Source organism: Scomber japonicus, chromosome 23, assembly GCF_027409825.1.
Source record: "Scomber japonicus isolate fScoJap1 chromosome 23, fScoJap1.pri, whole genome shotgun sequence".
Lineage (NCBI taxonomy): Eukaryota > Metazoa > Chordata > Actinopteri > Scombriformes > Scombridae > Scomber > Scomber japonicus.
Genome location: NC_070600.1, coordinates 18,163,553 through 18,186,304, shown reverse-complemented (window position 1 = coordinate 18,186,304; position 22,752 = coordinate 18,163,553). Strand labels below are relative to the sequence as shown.

The window sequence follows — 22,752 nt, the reverse complement described above, 5'->3', positions numbered from 1 at the left end:
TAATTAAACATAATTCAGTAGGCTATTCTTCATATCTAAACATCATAATAAATATATAGCTGCTTGGGGCCCTTATTTGGGGGCTCCAGGGTTGCTTATATCTTGCCAAATGACAAAGTCCGCCCCTGATGATACGTCAGACCGGGATTAAGGGATGTGGGTTGTCCCTGTAATATCCAAGGCTATCCTCCAACTCTAATTCAATAGGATCTCAGCTGCTGTTGTCGAGCAGGGAGAGCGAGACGCACCATTTCAGCGAGATCTCACACAGTGATGCAAAGAGCTGAACCTCTGTCCGACACACTGTCCGGTTTATAAACGGAATAACACTACACGACTCAGGTAGGGACATTTAAAAAAAATTATAAGGACAGATATAGGGTAAATCTGCTGGCTGATGAATGGAGGATGGATTCTTGATGCTCGCGGCTTGTTTTCTCTGGAGCGCATGTATCGTTTTTCTTGCAGAGTGATGACTGAAAATCAGAGGAAAAAGGAAAGAAAAAACACATAAAATCCAACCTTGCCATGGATGCGAGAGTGCAGTGATGCTGAGGGTGCAGCTGTGACTGAATAAAGGCTGAAATCATCAATCACAATAAATTAAAAAATAAAATAAATCAGCGACAAGAAGAAGTTCTGACTATGCCTTCCACACATCAGATGCAGCAGATGTGAGTTTGCTGAGGACAGATTTCCAAGAGGACCGAGCAGATTACACTACTATTAAACAAACCGGAGGATGGTCCCCGGGGCCCCCAGCACGACCACCACCATGCTCCCCGCCTCCGAGGCTGCCAAAATCTACCAGACCAACTACGTGCGTAACTCCCGCGCCATCGGTGTCCTGTGGGCCATCTTCACCATCCTCTTCGCCATCGTCAACGTGGTGTGCTTCATCCAGCCGTACTGGATCGGAGACGGCAGGGACACACCGCAGGTAGGCTACTTCGGTCTGTTCCACTACTGCATCGGGAACGGGCTGTCCCGGGACTTGACCTGTCAGGGCAGCTTCACCGAGTTCAGCAGCATCCCCTCCGGTGCGTTCAAGGCCGCCTCCTTCTTCATCGGCATGTCCATGCTGCTGGTCCTCACCTGCATCGGTTGCTTCGCGCTCTTCTTCTTCTGCAGCACCGGCACCGTCTACAAGATCTGCGGCTGGATGCAGCTGGCTGCAGGTAGGAGACTCTACTCCGACTGCATGTGGAAGTTCATAAAACAGTTCAAGGAGCTGTCTGGAGCTCCAGAGATCACATAATTGACTGGGAATAATCCAGACTCACAGGTTTCAGAGTTTAAAAGCCATCAAAGCAGGGTCAAAATTCACACATCAAAATCTCAGTATCCCCCAGTTTGGCCACAGAGCCCCATTTCGCTAAATTTTGTCATTTGAAACCCAATTTCAAACATTTCTATGGATACAAAAGCCATCATACAACATTATGTAACTCTGTAGTGTAGGTGGAGTGACAGCAGCCTTGGGGAAAGTGAGACTTCAAATTGAAAACGCTCTCAGAGTGTCAAATTCTAAAGAGTTAAATAACAAAGAAATACATTTTTTTCCTACTTTTTGATCTTTTCTTTTGAATGCCTCATGGTCAAATCTTTGGAGACAACTGGACTAGCCAGATGTATCCTCCAAACTAGTGATGCAAGAGGGGATATCCATTATCTTCATCTTTCAATATGAAGAAAAAAATCTGTTAAATTTGCAGGAAAGCATCATTTTATGCATGTTTCTCCATCTAAAGCTTCTATATTAATTACATCACATCTCTTATTCAGAAGTACATCCTGTCACATATCAGCCAAATTATGTGGTTACCCATCTGAAAGATAAACTCTCAGCTATAGAAACAGGGCTTTTGTGGTTTAAAGTGTACTTTGCTTTAAGCCAGGAGGATACATTGGAAATATCCAAATGAGTCCTGTTCTCATTTAATGAGACAAGAAAGGATCTCTCTAACATCGTCAATGAAAAGAGAAAAAACACATGTAAAGAAAATGAGAAGCAAAAATCCAAAATGAGCACAGACATGTCCATCTGACTGAGCTGCTTTTTTTGTTTTTGTTTTTTGGTCAAATTTCTAAAAGTCTCTGTGAAGCAGCACGATAATATGCCTGCATGTTTGCAGATTCTGATTCCCATCCAAAAATGATATCTTCAAATAACTGATGCTGCTTAGCTTTGTATCTCTGCCAGCTTCTTAAGTACACCAGGGGAAAGTGACAGTAAATGTCAGCTTTTAACAACTTGTTTTCACTCCTACTTTTTAATTTCTGGTAGACAATAAAAGCAGGACTGTGTCAGGATTTCAGATGGTTTTTTTTACCAGATTTTTAAAAATTATTATTTATTATTATTTCCAATTTTAAAAAATAGCAGAAAGTATCTGCTAATTGTATTTCCCAACTATGAAGGTTGAAATGCTTCATTGCAGTACCTAACACATCACACATGCCTTCTTCACCTTGTGAAATGTTTAGGCTATCTCACTTTCACCATGGTGATGTCTGAAGCTGTCTCCATTTCCTTTTTAACAGTCTATTGATCAGTCATGTGACCTACAGATCACCATAGATACCTTTTTATAAAAAAGATAGGAATTGTCCAAATACCCCTAAAATATACAGAGGACTTGATCTCATTGATGTCATTGGAAGAAAATAGATGTAATCAATCAGCCTGTCATTGAAATGACCTTGATTTAACATTTCCAGGTGAGAGTGGTGGATAGAGATAACAGATTAAGAAGGAGCTCTAATTTAAAACATATTTTCTGCTCAGCTAAAAGCGACAAGACAGTTAACTTTTATTTCCCGGGGGCATGGTTTGTCGTGAAACCCATGACAAATTATGGTTGATAAAGAATATTTTGAGCATAATCTCTGGCTCAGCATAAAGAGGCAAATCTAATTTGTGTGTATAAATAATCTCCTGACATCACACCGTGCATCGTTATGATTGCCGCCTGCAAAACACTGGTTGTTCTCATATGGGAATTAAATGTCATAACCAATAGCAGTCACATTCATAGAGAGTGTGCTTGTGTTTTTGCACACAGAAACACAATCAGCTGCATAACCAGCCTTATTCAGGATTAAAAAGTGTCCCAAAAGTCCACTGATCACTAGTTTTAGCAACAATTAGCAACCATCTAACACCGTGCTGCTCTAGCTATTGATTTAGAGATAGAGGTAAGCAGCACCATTGGCCAGCTGTTAGGCCTAATTTGAACACTATCTTCTCATTTCATAGCAAAAAAGTATCCCGAGTGTCTCAAACCAGCTGCTGTGAGGTGGATTATGGGTAGAAAGCGTGAACTATCTATTACACATCAGCCTAATGAGCGGTACAGCCTGGCAGTTTGTGTCTGTGTGGATCAAAGCTGCTTCTTATTCCTCTGAGTCATATGTTGGCTTTCCCCAGTTTTCCCAGCATGTCAGGGGGGTGCAGATGTGAGTCAGGTGAAATAAATAAATCACAGTACATCACCGTTGGTACACTCATCTCTCATTTTTTTTTTGTTGGCTTCTGAATGTGGAGCATTGATGACGACAGTGGTGGAGTTTGGAAGCTCCTCATCTCCTATTGATCATCTCATCACTTCTCCTCTGCTCTTATTCGCTGGCCACTGTGAAATCAGGCCATTAAGACTCTTTCTTGGCATCTTAAATAGCCAATATCAAGGCACTTTTTTCTCTCTCTTGCTGAAATCCTGGTGTGATAGTAAAAAAAAACCCAAAACAAAACTCCTGTGGGCTTAATGCTGTCAGATGTCATTTCAGGAGGTACGGAGCGGCTGTGATGCTCTATCAAAGGCTGCATATACAGCTCACAGGCAGCCCTCCTCTCCAACGACGGGCTGTCCTGAATGTTTGATGAGCGCCGGCTCGCAGTTCGATGACAAATTTTTGGGGAAAATAGCAAAGAATATTGACAAATTCTGTAATGATATTCTTGAAAACCCAACAGTCTGCTTTGATGGTCCGTTTTATACAGTACTTTGCATAAGTTTGTGCAGCAGATGGCAGACGGACATCAGACAGTGAAGACTTTTTGCATCTATATCTGCTATTTTGTGATTCTCCGCTTTGCTTTTCTATCCTGAACACTCCCATCACTAGAGGATACCAGTCACCCCAATAAATGTAAGGTCAAAGAGGCCAAAGATCAACACATTGAGCTACCACAGGGCATGTAAGCTCTGACTAAAGGGTAATACATAATTTATTGGTGTTATTGATCAATAACAAGCCATTAATAAGGATAAGATTTGGCTCACTGGGTTATTAAGAGTTATTTTGGCTGGTATGTACTGTGTCCTGTTGTTTTTGGCTTTGAGCTTCGCTTTCATTGCTCTGCTGATTCCAAAGATTTTGGCAGCCGCCCCCCTAAAATGCAGCAACATGCGACCTCTCATCTCAGATCAGGTCCTTCGTGTAATCATACGTTATGAGAAGTTTAACCGAAGAGTGACGTTTGTTCTTCAGGCTGTTTTTTGTTTTAAGGATTTTTTCTTATGCTGGAAGAGATGAAACAATCCTTCACAAGCACAGAAAAAGAAAGACAGAAGCAAAACATTATAGAAATTCAAGAAAAGAAACAAACCGTAATGGATGTAAGAGATGTGTATTTTTTTCTTATCATTGTAATCATCTGGTGACCCATGAGATTAATCTTGGGACCACTTTGGGGTTCTAAACCTCAGTTTGGGAACCATTAGATTTTTCACTTACCTTCTGGAAAAGTGCTGCAGAACATTTACAGCTATATTATTATTATTTTAACAATACTATTATTGATGTTACAAACATTTATAGCCGCAAACTCAATGCCCTATTAGCATGAACTTACACTTGTGAACCTGCATTTAACCATCTTGATCATTTCATTTTATATTGTAACATTTTTTCAGGTCTGTGGTTGTAAATTTGAGTCAAATATGTTTCCTTGACTCAAATAATTAATCAAGTTTGGAGCTGTAAGTCGTTAATACAAATTACTTTTGGATGCCCTGCAGCTGTTCATCAGAAGGTTAGTGATGACGTCATCCGTTGGTCTGGTTAATTAACGAGTCAGACACCACAAAAACATACAGCATTAAAGTACAAATTTCTGTCCCTGCTCTAGTACAATGAAGTCATCAATCACACTCACTCTCTAGAAACAGAATCATTGTCTGTCACAGTTTACATCTGGTTTACTTCTTTGGCTGACAATAGATACAGTGACATGAGATATTAAAACCAAAAAGTATGTGCATAGCTTTAGTTTTTGGGTGGGGTGAACTGACCCTTTAAAGAGCATGAAAGGCAAAGTAATCCTGGAACAGTCAGTGCATGAAATACAAAAACACAACAAACAAGTTTTGCACACTCACAAAAAACAAGTTATTATAAATATTGCACACTCAAAAATACAAGTTATAAGTATTGCACACTCAAAAATACAATTTATATGTATTGCAGACTCAAAAAAACAAGTTATTTCAAGTATTGCTCACACAAATAATAAACAAACTCACCACCTTAAGTTTACTTTACTTAGTTTTTCTAAGGCATATTTGCACATGAAGTTAAAGTAAAGTAAAGTTCACTTATTACATTTTACAGTGCACCACATTAATGGATTGTTCACAAACTAGTGACTCATAAGGTGGTTAATGGTTTATTCCTGAGCCATAAGCATTGATGAATTATTTATTTATCATGAATAAGCCATTAGTTACAACTTATAATCCCTTTTTACAGCATGTTCTAGCAAAGAAGTGATGCTGATAATGAAAATGGTGGAGTTTTAGGATGAAGAGAGTGTGCACAGTGTGGAGCAGCAGGCAGACAGCTCTGACGGCAGGCTGCACATCGGTGCTCAATAACCTGGATGGCCTCCAGAGCACTGACGGCCATCTGGATCACTCACTCACACAAACATACAGACACGAGGACTGCCATGGCATGAACAGCTGCCCATTTTTCTGTGGCCGTAAATCCATGCAAGTCCACGCAACCTTAGGTGGGTTGCTCTGAGTGCTGCTGAAGCGTTTCCAACACACGGTCCATTTCCTGGTTGTCTGACGAGCAGCTCCCACGTGCAGTAAGTGGCTTTCCTCATGGCGCACTCTGCCTACTAAGTGCTCCTCCAGAGAGGGAAGCTGGCATTCTGAGCCAACAATACAACATCCATTTGGTAGCTGGAGGTTTATTGATCCAAAAGCTTTCCAGAATAAAAGGAAGCAGGGCTCTAACAAGGGACAGCTGCCAGTGTGAGGCCTTTTTGCTTGCATGTACTCGGGCTCAGTTATGTGTTATTGTGGAGAAGCGAGAGTGACAGATAGACAGAGAGAGGCAGGCGCCACAAACGCTCTGGTTACCTTATGTTTGATGCATGATAACAGCGTTTGATATGGCGTCTGACTGACTGACTGATATTATTATATGATTGCTCGGAGCGTTGTGTGGTATTCAATTTTACACCTCTTCAGAAAGATGTCAAGTGGAACTGGGACGTGCTGCTTATCGCCGTCACATTGTGTCTTGGAAAGGAGAGGGAAAGATACGCAGACACTATCACACTGCGTCTGCGGAGGAGGAGGCCAGATAATGAGAGAATGTTTGAAAGCTGAAGTCTTCATATTGAAATACTGATTGTGTGTTATTTCTGTCCAAAAAGAAGTCATGCTACTCTCCAATAGTCCTATTTTATTATCCCAAGATAGATAGACATCAGACATCGTGTTCTGTTGTGTTCGCTCATGTTCCTCACTGACAAAAGCTGCATCAAATCCTAATATTCAACTCATTTTTTGCTCTTTTTTAATGAATGAATTGATGTATTCCTTAATGTAACCCATATTCAGACAAGTGTGTCATCGTGAAAAACAAACACCTTGGGGGGAAAAATGTAATTAAGTATTAAATAATAGATAATAGGAATAATTATGGTATAAAAGCATCAATTCAGCATTAATCTCATGCATCAGTGTATTAATTGAGACCATCGTTGCTCAAACTTGTACAAATAAGATTAATTAAAGCGTTTTCTGAAATAGGTCTAAATATATCTTATAAAATTTGCTCTTGGCCTAATCAAAAAATCCATAATTTAGTGAGATAATTTCAAGGAAAATGAACAAGATCATATGACTAAAATGATTCAGATTGCTCAAATTTACAAAAAAATGGTTAACTTCAATTGTCCAGAAACCCATATGTGCTTCATGTTCATCGTGTCTGAAAGGCTGAGAAAACAATCTTGTCATGCAGTCCATATAATAGCTGTTCTGGAGCTTTTGATCATATTACATAACTTTCATCAAGAAATTAAGTTTGCTTGGTTTTCATGGAATTACAGAGGGTCAAATTTCCATTTTTTCTGACTCTTTATCTTTGATTCTTTTATATTTTGGTTGCATTTTTAACATCAACAAACCCTTTTGTGCTGATGAAGATCATGTAATATGACAGCTTCTTAATGGACCTTGTGGTAAAGGCTGGTTTCTCCCAGGGCAAGGATAATGATTGAACCTCACATTTGAAATTGGGTTTCACATGTGTGATTTTACATTTTCATTGAGTGATATCTTACATTTGATATATGAAATATATGTACATGTGTATATATACATGTGCCTTTATAATCAGAAATCTTGCACCTGTGAAAAGTGGCCGCATGTGAACTTTTCACATCTGAAATGTGTTTCATGAGTATAATTTAAAATTTGAGATTCAGATCCAACAAAATGCTGAATTCACTGATCTCACTCCTCAATATAAATGATTTAAATGCTTTAAATGCTGTGTATGTGCCATTGGTCCATGGTGTGTTCTCTTGCCTATAAAAATAAACCTTAAATAAATAGATAAATAAATAAAGTGGTCATCTGCTGACACTAACTGGTGGCTTCTTAGTGCTCCTTAAATATTGTGGTGTAGTTGAGCCGGACCTGATTTAAAGCTGAGGGCTAATGACATCAGCCAGGTTTTATCCTCTCACATGTATCATGAAGGACCGGAAGAGTCTGAGAGGCTTTACAGTGATGTAACATGACCACACATGAGACTAAGACTCTGTGCCATTAGCTGAGGAAAAGAAATAAAAGTCTGTGAGTGATGTGTTCACCTCCAGGTGTTTAGATGAAAGTCAGGGGTCTCAGCTCGGTGAGAGGAGTGGAAACCTTTTCTTTACTCTCTCTGTTCAGTGAGGTGCTCAGCTGGTTCCCCCTGGCTGCCTGCCTGCTCTGTAGGTGCTGCCTGGAAATGAAAACATTTCTTTTTTAACCTCAGAGAGGTCACAGTGGATGGACAGCTATTTTACACTGAGTCAAGAAAACGCTATAGAAGCATAAACAAAAGGAGAGCGCAGTGTGAATCAGCCAAATTAAAGGCCAGCCAAGTCAGCTAGAAATCTCAAAGGAGGAGGATCTTGACTACAGACTAATTCTTAGTTGGTGGATTAAGAAAGTAGATCACCTCCATCCTGATGAGGATTTTAAAGGTACAGTAACCAATCTGTGACCTCTATACAGCACTAAAAACCCTCCTGGCCCTTTGGTATCTCATATCTAACATAAATATTCCTCAAATAGGAGAGTGGTTTCTCATTTAATTACAGCTATGATCCAGCAGAAAGGTTAAGGAAAGAGTGATGAATCAGAGAGAAATAATATAATCATGAAGCCCCTTCATCATTGGGCTTCTTTGGCTGCTTGAGAATGCAGCTCTTAAGACTTTGTAGATAAAAATGACTTGTGTCATACATCATCAACACCATCCTAAAAATTGGGTTTCATAAATTTTGTTCCCAAAAGCCTGAAATCGCAGCAACTGCCAGAAGATTTGTTGCTGCTTCTGATCAATAACTCTGTCAGAGAAGGTTTTTTTGATCACTTGCCTGTCCAACAATTCAACATTTTATTACATAGCATTAATTTTGGAGATGGCTTTGCACAAATTAACTTACTTTTTCCACCTCGACTGCACACACATCAGGAACAATTATGAGACTTTAGTGTTTGGCTGAAGTGTTTCCTCTATAGCAGTGTAAAAAGGGGCCAAAAGGGGCCAAAAAAACATAATGAAGTGATGCCTGAAGGCTAGTTTGCCTCTTCTCAATGTATAAGAATATTTAATGCACCCTTTTTATTGTGTCGTTATATTGAATCCATCAGTGCCATGCTGTCACTTCCTGCTGCATTTATCTGTACAGCTTGAAGGATCTGAGTCTTCCTTCACCCAAGGGAGGAAGTTAGTATCATCACTCTCCTGTTATCAGTGCCATCACTGCCATGCTGGGCTCAGTGGTTCCTTGTGGGGAGGAACACGGTCGGAGCCAAGATGCCAAATATCAACACCAATAATTATCCATTCTAATTATGATTGGTAACACTTAAAAATTTCATCATGTGGTTGTTATTTTTCAATCCCTGGTTCCTCCTGCCCACTTACTGATGTGTGCTTGAGCAAGAAGCCAAATTGCTGCCAGTGTATGTAGAAAAATGTCACCTTATTAAAAGCAGCTGCCAGATGAATGTTATTATTTCAAAAGCCAAAAGTAATCTTATACCACCACAAAAATAGCCCAATTTGTTAAAAGTAACCTTTTTCAACCAATTACATGATATTTAATTATACAAATAATAAGCTGTCCACTCCACAGATAAATTAGGATTGTTAATCATTTCCATGGGAGTGAAAAAGACTCACTAAATTCTTCCTTAAATATACAAATAAACATGGATCTTCATGACTCCATTAAATGCACAAAACCACCAAAAAGCTTGAAATGTGTCCTTTGAAGCCTTTCTCTCAGATGATCAGTGATCTTCCTAATAGGGCTGTCAACCCACGAATAAATCCAAACAGAGCGTGGGTGCAGCGACGTAAAGGTGTCACAGAGGGCGAGGTGTTTTATGGGGTGTGTGTGTGGTATCGTGAAGTGGAGAGATTGAACATCGTGTCCAAGTTGCTGCAATCACAGGCAGACTGGGGGTCGTCATATCTGCCTGTCAGCTGCTCACAAATCTGCTGCAGCCAGAGGAAGAACTCGACATTAACGTGCACTAACAATTTCATAGGTAACGGTGTAGTGTGTATGTAGAAGGTATAGTGCAGGATTGGGCTTCCTCTCACAGGAATTACGAGGTTTCTTATGGTTTAACTGTAATGCTATATGACCCTGAAAGAACATAATAAAGCAGTCACAAACTTATAGAAAAGTACAAGTAGAAAATGAAAAATCACATTATGCTTCGCTGCATATTTCCTGTCTTGTTGCACCTTTACAAATCACACATTATGTAAAATAGATGATAGCCTCTATATGTAGGCGAATGAGAATAAGAGTCTATATCAGCTAGCAGCAGATGGCAATGACAATGTAAATCATGTGTTTAAGTATCAATGTTTGATACATATTAGGACTCTAAACTAAGATGCTGAATATGGTTAACATCTTAATCACCATCTTAATTAAGTGTATTAGCATGCTAACATTTGATAATTAGCAGTAAAAGGTACACAATACGCTAAATTGTGAATTTGTAGCTTAAATCAAGTGACAGAAGGTGATTTCCTGACTTTTGTGAATGGTAAAGAGTTGAGACATTAAGTACTCTTAAAGGTGAAACTCTACATTTTGCCGATTTTTCACTATAAACCTTTTACAAAGCTAATATAGTATAGCCATGCTAGCTGCTCTGCAAGACTGCACTAATAACAAATTACAGGTCAGACTGAGTGGAATTTAATTAGCTTTGAAGGTATTTGGTTATTAGATGATACAGTAGCGCTACTTAGCAACAGTTAATCCTGAGACAGGCATGAATAAGTGAACCACATTTCATGGCAAAATAGAAATCACAAATATGAACCTCCTGGTGACATTAGAAAAAGAGTTGAATTATCAGTGAAGTCATTAGGATTCATTCTTTGGGAACCATGAATTTCTGTCTAGTATAGACGTTGAGACATTTCCCTGGATAAGTTAAAGTTTTGACCTGCTGTTGACACAAGATTCAAATTTAAGGGATCATCAAAGTTTTTACATTTCATCCTCTGGGCACCGTGAACGTCTGTGGCTAATTTAATCCAATAGTTGCTGAGATATTTCAGTTAGGATCAAAGCGGAGGAGCAACAGAGCTGTGCCGCTATAAATGACTTTTCATGGCATTGATATTGTGAAGGTCAGGTTATTTTGAGCCACTTATCACGGCTTGTTGATAAATAACATGTCATCCAGAGGTGATGATGAGTTTGTCTTAAAAAATTATCCACAGTGTGATGGACAGATAGGGCTGCAGGAGCGACCGTAGCCCTTATTTGAGGTATAGAGCGATGGTGGTGTGTCTGATTGGGGGAATCGCAAGGTATTTAGAGCCTTAAGTGTGACTGACAGTTTTGATTGCAGAGTAGTTAGGACGTGGAATGAGCAGAGAGATGGAGATTATGTGAGATGGCGAGAAGGAGAAGGGACTCTGAGGGCTGCTAGCCAGATGAAATTGACAACCAATGACAAGACGCTGTTTTTCAAATATCTCCAGGACTGTAATTACACTGCACAAAATGGATACTCCTCTGCTCAGGCTGAATTATAAAGAAATGAATAGAGATGATAGGGGTGTTTATTGACACATGGGGAATTTACATGCACAAACAAAACATAATATAATCTGAACCCACTTTGGTTTAAGCATGAAAACACTGACAGGTGCTGTTTGACGGAGTCGAGGGGAGACGGATACCTCATTAACTTCACCAGGGATGTTCTTGGTACTGTTTTAAGAGCCAGAATGTTACTAATTTTATTAAAATTTGGTGTAAAATTAAATCATAAGGCAACAAAAATATGATCCAAGATTCATGAGCTTATTTGTTACATCTCATTATTACACAGGTTTAAAAAAAATAGAGAATAAAATGTTTATGTTTCGGCTCCACTTGACACCTTGACAGTGCATCAACATAACAACACAGGGTATACATAGAGCAATTCTTTCCTCTAATGCTTAAATTTACAGGGTCCACAACCTCTATTCTAGGGAAAATAGAAACCTTGTTCAATACATTTTGTGCAGATCATGAGAGATTTGCAGTCTCCAGTCAGATATACAATTCAGCTTAATATGGATAAAGCGTAAAGATTCCGATAATGAATTAATATTTACTTAGGTTTAAATAGAGGTTTCCTACCAGGACACATCCAGTTTCTCTATAGTCTATATACATATTTAAAAAGATTAGATCTTTAAAGTAAAGCATTAAAAGTTTTAATTCATAACTTCATAATTCATAATTCATAAATTATGAGGAGTTGACTTTTTTGGATCCAGTATAGACCTCACATATAATCCAATCCTCACTAAAGTTAATAGATTAAATAATTGAATAAGCCTGCAAAAAGACCTTTACAAATGTTATGGTTTATTTTTGGACATGTCACTGTTTTCTTATAATTGGCTGCCAAATTCCTGACACCATACTCCACATAAACCGCCATAACTCTTGAACAAACCACACCAACTATGAGCCATCTTGGAAATCTAATGGTTTAGGTGACAGTAGGGCAAGTTCATGAGCTTAAATTATTGCATCTCAGTGATCATGACAAATTATGCATACACTGTAAACAACAGCATTTAGATATTCTGTGAAATCACTATCCCCGTGTGTGTATTTTGGTGCAGATTCAGATTAAAATCATTTACATTTATCATTAGAGCAACACATTGAGATAATTATGTGACCTCTGCAGAAGTATGTACTCTCTGGTGGCTCTCTAGTTGCTTTGAATGTTCTAACTGAACACTAAAAAGCACTTTTCATCCCACTATTCTAGGGGAGAGACCTCGCAGGCTCCATTACGTCGACATTAAACCAACTATATGGAAGCATATTTACGCTCATGTTGTTAAGAGTTTGCTGAAGGCGATTTTTTTTTACCATTACGAAACTGTCAAAAGTTGAACCTCTAATTACACCCACAATTTGCTTGCATGAAGCAACGCAATTCCTAAAGAGCGATGTGTTTCTCTCCGAGGCAGCTTATAGCCTTGATTTCTGCAGTGTTTGCCAGAAGGTTTTATACATGTTTCATGAGATCTGCCTGGCTCTCTTATGTTTTGCTGAGACCGGAGAAAGAAACAGCGTAGAGATGGAAGTCTGTTGGCATTCTTCTGGGCTGTGCTGCCCTTTAAATTGGTGGTATGAAGATGGGATAGTGTCCGGTTGCCAGACAGAGAGAACAGGTAGCAGAGCTGATGGGGAGATAACGAGGTCTTTGCAGCCGTCTCCGCAGGATGTGGATGTGCTGAAGTCATAGGACTTAATAACACTCCTAATCAGGTGCCAGTTATGAAGCAGCAGGAGAGCAAACAGCAGGGGATGTCGAAGGAAATGAGAGTGTTGAATGGCAAGAGGAGACAACTTTGACATCTTGGTTGTGTGTATAAAAAACAACAGAAAATATTCATCCTAGTATATGTGCATGCGAGTGTGTTTCAGACCAGCCGGGTAGAAATATTACTGATGTGAGGAGCAGCAGTCGATGTTGTGATATTTTGCTCTCTGAAAAAGAAAATGTTCCCAATCTGCTGTTGTATTATCCTATTGTATTATGTATCCCTGAGGGAGCATCACTAAATAGCTTGCCCGCTCCGCGCTCTACGAGGGATCAGTGACAAATCCCCCAGCAGGAGAAAGTGATAATCTCGAGAAGCATAAGCATGTCCCAGAGGAGAATAATTTACTCCGCCTCTCTGTTTTTCCTGCTGTCTTTTAAGTCTTATGGGAAGCTCCAAAATAACACTAACTAACTTATTGTTCAAAGTTGTCAATATCAGTCTGTTCTGCATATCAAAGGCTAACATGATACCAGCTGTCAGTGTGTCTCAGTTGAAGCAGAATAGTTCATATTTATCCAAATTTGTTCATGAACCACATCCTCAAATTAAAATCATCTTCTATTCATTTGCACATTCCCAAGTTTCACTGGGATAGAAAAATGTCATTTTGATATAGTGACTTAATTTAAAATCAATCCCTCCCACCATTCAGGCAGTTTTGGACTAACTTTGCTTAATAAATCTCAGCTTGACTTGGACTTGATTGATTCCTCTTATTAATACTTTCTCAAACTTCGGGTCGAACCATTTTGCAGGATTGAAACCCAGAAAGCCTCCATCCTTCAGAGTTGTATCAGGGCTGCCAAAACTAAACAATATTGCTTTATTATCTTGTTATCTCCTTGTCAGAAACCCTTACATTACATATGCTCAACACGCTTATGGGAAACTCAAGCCCAACAGGCAATAGACGGGCGCATTGACCAGCTACATTTTTCATTACTTCAGTACTGATTAAAGATCACTCCCTGGATCCCTCGATATCCACAGATATAATCTGGAAGGAACTCAATTCACATCGACAGTAACTACACATAACTTTTGATCTTGTCGACAGACACATTTAACAGGGCTTCAAAGTTGAACTTGCCATTTGAAATACCTTTTTCTTTATCCATTGTTCTTTGCTAGTTTCCATCTGGCTTAATGCTAGAGGGTTGGACTACAGGTAAAAAAAAAGTTGTGGTGTTAAAAAGAATTTGTGTTAACGTGTTATTATCATGTTAACTCTGACAGCCTTCGATAAAAGATGTTTTGTCACTATCAAAAGCATTATTCTCCTCCTCATCCTCCTCATCCATTGTGAAAACTGAATATTGAAAAGAATAAGCAGAAGAGAAAAGTTTGATCAGGTTTGCAGGATGGTGTGAAATGGGATTATTTTCATACAGCTGCATCATGCACAAACTCTACAAGTCAACAGAGACTTCGAACAAAGGTTCAACACCTCTTGTGGTAGAGACTGTCATGTTAAGCACAGCACTCCAGTCTTCCACGCCTCATTAAGATTTGATTATCCCGTCTCCCCAGGAGTAAGGTAATTAGTGTAACCAGGAGGGGTGGGGGAAGGGCGGAGGAAAAAAGGCTGATTGCAGCCTTACCCTGCTGCCCTGACCTCCACCGCTCATCCTTTGCAAGCTTAGAGACCTACAGTATATACCCACTCAACACCCTCTGAACGTCAACCAACAAATCATTATAACCGCAGATGACTGGGAACTTCTATTAAAGTTTCCCCTCATGAGTAGAAAACAAGTCTGGGCTCTGCGGCTCGCCTTGCTTTGATGGGATGTGACAGGCTAAATACAAGAAATGAGACCCTGGACCAGCTAGTATGCCAGATCGACTGTCCAACAAGTTTGTTGCGTCTTGATCCCTCAGGCCTTTCAATCCAAACTCACAGCTCACAGATGAGGTGATTTTGGACATTGTGAGATTAAACGCTGCTGTTGGTCTCCTTGTCTCTCTGCACTGGCCACTTGAGTCATTTCAATATGAATTATACATGCAAACACAACTGCTTGTTTGTGAATAAATCATTATTCTCGGAGACGTGATTGAAGGCTTCTGAGTGTGCATCTCTTATGGTGCTGTTTTTCAGAAATTCAGTCACGTATCAGTCTCACAAAGTAAATATCCTCATTCAAACCAGAGATAGCAGCACGAACTGTTCAAATTCTCCGTGGTTCAACAATGCAAATGAATCTCTGTTGCTTATTTGTAATTACATACATACTGTAGCAATCCAATCCTCCATGTACTGCTCCTAAAACACCCAAATAACAACACCTCTAGGTCCTAACCAAACCTCTCTCCCGCTCTCTCTCTCCTGCTCAATCTGTTTGTATTTATACTGATCCGAGCTCTTCTTTCTCCCTGGCTTCATAATTACGAGATGAAGAAAGTTGCATTCTGCTTAATTAGGACCTAAGGGCAAAGAGAAGGAGTTACTCCACACAATTAATCACTGCCTTGAGGGCGATGAGAGGGTATCATGTTTTACCAAACAAGGCTAGGTCAAAACCCAGTATATGGCTGGACCACACATGAAACACCAGAGATCTTTTAAAATGAAAAAATACATTTTCTCACTTCTAATCCCATGTCCCTGAGTTAATTGCTCAGTTATCTCTTGTTATCTCTAGTTCTATGTCAAACTAAAAATACTGCCTCAAGGTTGTATGCCTCTGCCAACAAACCCTGTTCACACTTCGATAATATTTTTAGTTAAAGGAATTTAATAAAAGGTATTAAATGTATTTTCCTTGTATATATTCACACATTTGGCCAATAAACTGATTCTGATAGAGCACAAAGATGTAGCCATGACAGTAGACGATGCTTCAGGTATGGATGTTGCCGCCTTTTGGACATAAAAAGTGATCACTTCATCATTTTATCCTATTAGATGTTTGTGTGAAGCACAATTAGCCTCTGATTTCTTGAGTTATGGTTCAAAACCTCACAGTGACCTTGACCTTTGATCACCAATTTCTAAGTAGTTCATCCTTGAGTCCAAGTACATGTTTGTGCCAAATTTGAAGAAATTCGCTCTGGGCAATGCTGAGATATTGTGTTAACGAGAATGGGACTTAAAAACAGAGAAAAAACAGAAAAATCATTTTTGAGTATTTTTACATTAAACTCTTTGTCTGTCCTCTTCCTGTAAAATGGGTTTCAAATGTTTGACAATTCATCTTGAACTCAGGGGCATTTACAAAAAACTTAAACCAATCAAATGTGACCTTTTGGGGACTCGCTAACTGCACCCATCACATAAAACCACACTTGACCGCTTATAAGTCGTAGTAGCCAACAGAGTAATATGGAGGGAGATGGGAAGGGATGTGTGTTTGGATATCAGTGGGTAAAACCTTTTAAAAGCAATGTGTGTGGATGAGGTCTAATTAAATTTTGTTGATTTGACTGACGGGTTGTCATCTTGTGTGTATTTGACATCCTGGAGTTCATCGAGTAATCCATAAAACAAGAGATGTTTATATGCACATGAACTGCATGAATACATATTTCCTGTAAATTATTCATTTTCTGCTGAAAACATGCTCACATTTGACTGCATTTGAATTCACCAGCATGTCTGTGGGCTGTTCTCAGCTATTTCCATGTTGGCAGGAAAAATACTTGAAGCTTGAAGCTCTTGTGTGTTGTATTTCCAAGATGTCTGTCGCCATCTGAAACTGAAAATGTCCAAAGAAATAAAGTTTAAATATTATCGGGAAGAACAAGTGAATTCTTGAAAGTTGAAGTAAAGAAATGTTGCAACAATTAACACTTTGCATGCATCAAAGACTGAAAAAACAGAACCTGAAATACAAGTTTACTTATAATAAAATATATCATAAGTTAATGTGTAGATATTAGCTATTTAAAAAGCAATATCAAAGGCCAAAGATCCTTTTGGTCATTGTCAATATTTCAATATTAACACATGATCTTCATTAGAAGATGTAGTTTGCTCTGTTATTGAGGAGTTGTAGCTGCTCAAATGTCCTTTTTCGTTTAAATTGAGCACTTTAAGTACTTCTTAACCCTTACATACTGTTCATATTCTGACTCATAATTAGTCTCTACACCAATCCACCGTCATAAACTCCCCCATCAGTCATTAGTACATTTATGACTCATTTTTGGAGAGGAAAAAAAAACCAAAAACTTTCACAATCACTATTTTATGGTCCAGGAGAACATTTTTTTGAATATGATGAATATAACATGTTTGAAGGCTGATTTATTTATATATATATATTAATAAACTCATGTCAAACTTTTGATATTTGCATATATTGACTGACTAAAACACTAAAACATATTAAACAGTTATTATTATACAATAAGGAGACAGCATACACACAAACTAACATCAGCTTGTCTCTACCAGCAAAGAACAAACGTAACCTATTATAGCTCCTGAAGGGACAAAGAAATGATCTGTTTGTCAAATATGTGAGCAGCATATACTGTATGACTACAGCCAATGGCATATCGCCACAGGACATACATCAGTCAGCCACACATCCCCAGGAACATTACGATTGTTCCACACGTCCCAAAACTCAGAGCTTCTGTCTTATCTTGACACAGGCCAAAACAAAGAAAACAGCAGTGAGCTTCTTAATAATAGCAAAAGAACACATTCCCCCTCAAGACACATACAAGTTACAAGGCAAAAACAATGCCTGATTAATTCACAATCATGTATTAAAATGATGAACAAACCATTTTATCCCTCTTTACTTTGAAAACTGCAAATGAGAAAACAATCTTACCATGAGGTCACTTTAGTAGCTGTTTTCAATCATATCATATTTAACTAGTAGGTGCATATTTTTTTTAAGATTCATTATTTGCAACCGTCTCCAAGAAATGATGTTAATATACAGTACCATACTACCAGTCAAAAGTTTGAACACACTTTCTCATTGATGTGAATAGGAAAGTGTGTCCAAACTTTTGACTGTACTGTAAATATATTTAAAGTGTTCCCAATTAGCAAACATAATCACAGTCTGGATTGTTTATCTTAAATTAAAAGTAAAAAAAAAACTTTTACACTCTGAAAGATGTCTCAGAAATCTCTCTTCTTATGAACTTAAATGGCTGAGCACATCCATGTTCCAGTTTTTTATTTTTTTCCAACAAATGACACAAAACATTTATATATTTTGGCACTGAAAGCAAATTGGTGAAGGGTAATGAAAGATTATTGTTTAATGGAAATGTAGAAATGTTAAAATACATGTTACACTTGAAGTTATTACAGCCTTTTTTCTGTATTTAACCAAAACCGTGATCTTTCCCTAACCTTAACTGAGCGCTGCCAGGTTGTAAATATGACTATACTATAATATATACTATACAAGATCAGATATTTTGGTGGGAAAAAAAGATTTGGGTTTTCTCTGATCATTTCATTTATATGTTCAGTATCAACATTTTTTGCAATTTCCAAATCAAATACATTAAGACAAGACAATATATTCCTCCAGCATTACATTTCTGCAATTTAAGTTGTATATAAAGGTCATTTAGGAGACATTGTTGTTCTCAGAGTGAGCTTAATGTCTTTCTTCCTCATTTCTTTGTGCCATTAATAAATAAGTAAAAAAGAGCCATAAAAAGACTCAAAGTAAAAATAAATGATTCTTCTCTGCCACACCTGACACCAGAGCCACCCTTTTTTCTTTCCTTTTGTAGACAAATGACTGACCAACAGACAGCAGCTACATCAAGCTACGGCGTGATCCATTAGACTTTGTAGCTGTCTTTGTGTCCTCCACGGCACACTCTAAATATTATCAACACGTCTCTTCCTCTGCCGCTAGCTTTCACGTGTCTCCGAGCCCAGAGGAGGGGCAGAGCTTTATAGATTTCCCATCGGGGGTTTATCTTCTTGATCACTGGGCCGGGATGGAGAAGACAGCCGGTTGATTTATCCTCCTCTTCCTGAGTGAGGCAGCGGGACAAGGACACGGTGACCCATTTTGAAACCATCCACCTTGGATAAGCCTGCGTGTGTCCGTGCGTGTGCATTTGAGTGATGCTCATTTCAATGTGCGAGTGTTTTGAGTCAACGAGTGATGCCGGCGTCTGTCGAGGAGACTGACGCGCAGGCCGGGGTCCTCCTCATATATCAGGCTCTAAGAGAGGCCTGTTATGACACCTGGCTGTCATTGTTCGAGGGAATTGATGATCCGATGCGCCTTGATTTATGTCATAGAGACTTTGGTGAAGGTTGCGCCACACAGTCCAATTTCAAAGTCTGAAAAACAGCTGTAAACTCTCATTTTTGATGACAGCAGGAAGCAAGACATAACTTTAAGGATGCTACTTTCCCATTTCAGCAGATATTTCTCTTCCCACACTTCTCTGCCATGCTTTTTCCAGCATACTTGATGGATGAAACTTGGCCCTTTGCATGGATCTAACCCATTTCCTCAAGCCCAGTATTCGATCCCTTTATATCCTACCCTTGCTGTCTCCCTAATATCCAAACCATGGCTTCCAAAACCCTCATTCTGGTCATCTTTGCTGGTCTAAAGTGCAATCGCATTTCCTCCCGGTCAGAGCCAAAACAAAAAAACTCACATCCATTTGGTCTACTTCTCTTCGCAAATAGCTTTCTCAGCAGACATTTCATTTTCAAGAATCCATCCCCTCATCAATCAATAACTTCATATCAGACACAGAAGATGTTTGACGAGGGCCGGGCTGCAGCCTTTTAGCAATCATTCAGACATGTCATTGAGAATATATTACTCTCCTGGACTGTCTGTGGCCTCGGAAGATAGATAGATGTGTTACACTGTAAAGAAAACGCGTCAGCTATTATTGAGTAACAAAAGTAAATGAACTTATACTTGATGTTTCCCTAACATTTACCTGTTCCCATGCCAAAATGTCTAACTGAGTCCCAACGTTTCTACTCCTGCTGGTCTCCCGAGGTAGACGCCTAATTACACTGATCATCCATTGGCAATTATATTGAACTGCAAATGAAGAAGTTGCCCCATGCTGTGTGGAAAACATGACTAACAATGTTAACATGGAAAACATATTGGCGGTGGTAAGGAATCAAAGAAAGCTTAGTGGAAAACTGGGGGTATAAGTAGAATACAAATGAAGTCTAAGCTCGAGAGGACATCAAAAGAGCTCCAGCGCTCATGCAGCGGTGCAACGAGGGTTGTTATTTGATAAACTTAGCAGGGGGAGTTAAGAAGTGAAGAATCCGTGGGAGTGTTTGCATCCCAGTGGACTTACTTACGATTACACTTGGGGGGGAAACGGCAGAGGAACAATACTCCTCCTCAGCTGCACTCAGAGAGGAGGCTCTTTTTGGATCGGAGTGAAGTATTTTTTCTCAGGTGTGTGTGTGTGTGTGTGTGTGTGTGTGTGTGTGTGTGTGTGGTGTGTGTGTATGTCCGCAGGTTAACAGTTGCCGCTACTCTGCTGCATGTTTGTTTACAGTCAACATTTCTCGAAGGTCACACAGATCAGAGAAGTGTGGGTGTGTGTATGTGTGTGTGTGTGTGTGTGTCAGGGAAAGAAAGAGCGAGGGGTGTGTGTGTGTTTCACTGATGCTCGCAGCCACCTCAGCCACCCATTAATGCTCCTTCCTCCCTTCCGAGCTTGTTGGTTGCCATGGAGACGGCTCTCTCCGTGCTGCCGGCAGCATCCTATCACTCTCCTCTCCTCTCTCCTTTCCTCTCCGTGAGATCGCCAAGCCGAGCTACTCAGGATCAGTGGGATCCTCTGGGAGCTGCAGAAGGAGGAAGGAGGGGAGCACACTCTGGGAATTGATGCACCCATGATGCGGTTCAGGCCGTCTCCATGGCAACGCGCTTGGATTTTGGCCCCCTAATTTGTTCGCTCCCCTTTGGGTCACATCTGCAGGTCAAGAGAGCATTCCTGGAGATGAAAACTTTTCACACAGCTTGTGTTACCTTTGTGCGAACCTTTAGTTCTTTTTTCTTCCAGAAGTAACATCTCCCTTTATTCCCCTGTAACCTCTTAAAGGAACAGTTCAACCTTTTTGGGAAATAAGCATAATTGCTTTCTTGTCGAGAGTTAGATGAGAAGATCAATACCAATCTCATGGATGTTAGATCAATATGAAGCTACAGCCAGGAGATGGAAATAGGTCAAATCTTCCTACAAGTTACTTGTTTGTTACTGTACTCGAGTTGACGTCTTTGTGTTTGAAACCACAAAGCGTTGTAAACCATGTTACTTTTAATGTTAATGATGATTGTGCCTCTCTAAATTTGGTTCTGTGTCATGAAAATTAATTTAGGTTTATTCAAATTCCAAAAAGTTCCCTTTCTGAAGATCTGAATATATTATATGTATATATGTATATATATGTATATATATATATATATATATATATATATATATATATATATATATGTATATGTATATGTATATATATATATATATATATGTATGTATATGTATAAAAAACCCTTTAAATTTAGATTGTTTTGGCTTCAAGAAACATCTTATTCAACATTGTCTAACAGTATTATCTCTTCTTTATTATGGCTGCACATTTCCACCAAATGATGCACATTTTCCGCAAAATTCAGCTTGGCATAGTTAGCATCTTTGAAAACTTTGGGATTTCAACTAGACTTTAAGCAACATTTAACTGCACAGCATGAGTTTCCTGACTCACTCACCTTTAGGACTTTGGGGTTTAAGATGTTTAAATGCCTCCATTGCCTCATTCTTGACAGCTTGCACTTGCCTATTCATGCCAGGTGGATTTTCCTTGTGTGAGACAGTGCTCTGAATTTTTCTTTTCTTTCCTCCCCTCATATCATCAGTCATTAGTGCTCAGTGCTGCAGAAAGAGAGAGAGAGAGGGAGAGAGATAGAGAGAGACACACAGAGAGAGAGAGAGAGAATAGGGGGAGGCTTGAAAGAAAAAAGAGAACATGTACCCTCTGCCATCACCACAGATCAGAGACACATTAGAAGTTGCTGAAACGGAGTGGAGCAATCCCCTCGGCCCGACATCAAAGGCAGGCGGTTTTGGAGAGAAAATAAGGACAACCGTTAAAGATTCAGAAGAACTGCCAAAGTTGCCTGCCACTTCAAGAAGTGCTGTCACCACATCTGAGGAGGCAGAGAGCACTCGGATGAAGCAACGACTGATCAAACATGTAACATACCTGGGCTCATTAGAAGTAAAACATTTATTGGATCAACTGCGGTAAATAAAAATCTGACCATCTGGGCTTCATCGATCTTCTATCTTCTATCTTCTGTCTTCACTAACTCCAACTGAGAAAAATGTGCTCCTGTTGTTTTATTCCTCCTCCTTTCACCT

The 22,752-nt window shown here is 39.3% G+C and overlaps 1 protein-coding gene across 1 annotated transcript in view; it reads left to right on the top strand.

Moving 5' to 3' along the window:
* The first annotated feature begins 742 nt into the window (after positions 1-742).
* lhfpl3 (LHFPL tetraspan subfamily member 3) overlaps positions 743-22,752 on the top strand; it is a 38,782-nt gene continuing 16,772 nt past the window's right edge. The window contains exon 1 of the mRNA XM_053313789.1: positions 743-1,178. Coding sequence (XP_053169764.1) covers positions 743-1,178 — 436 coding nt within the window. The remainder of the gene's footprint in view (positions 1,179-22,752) is intronic.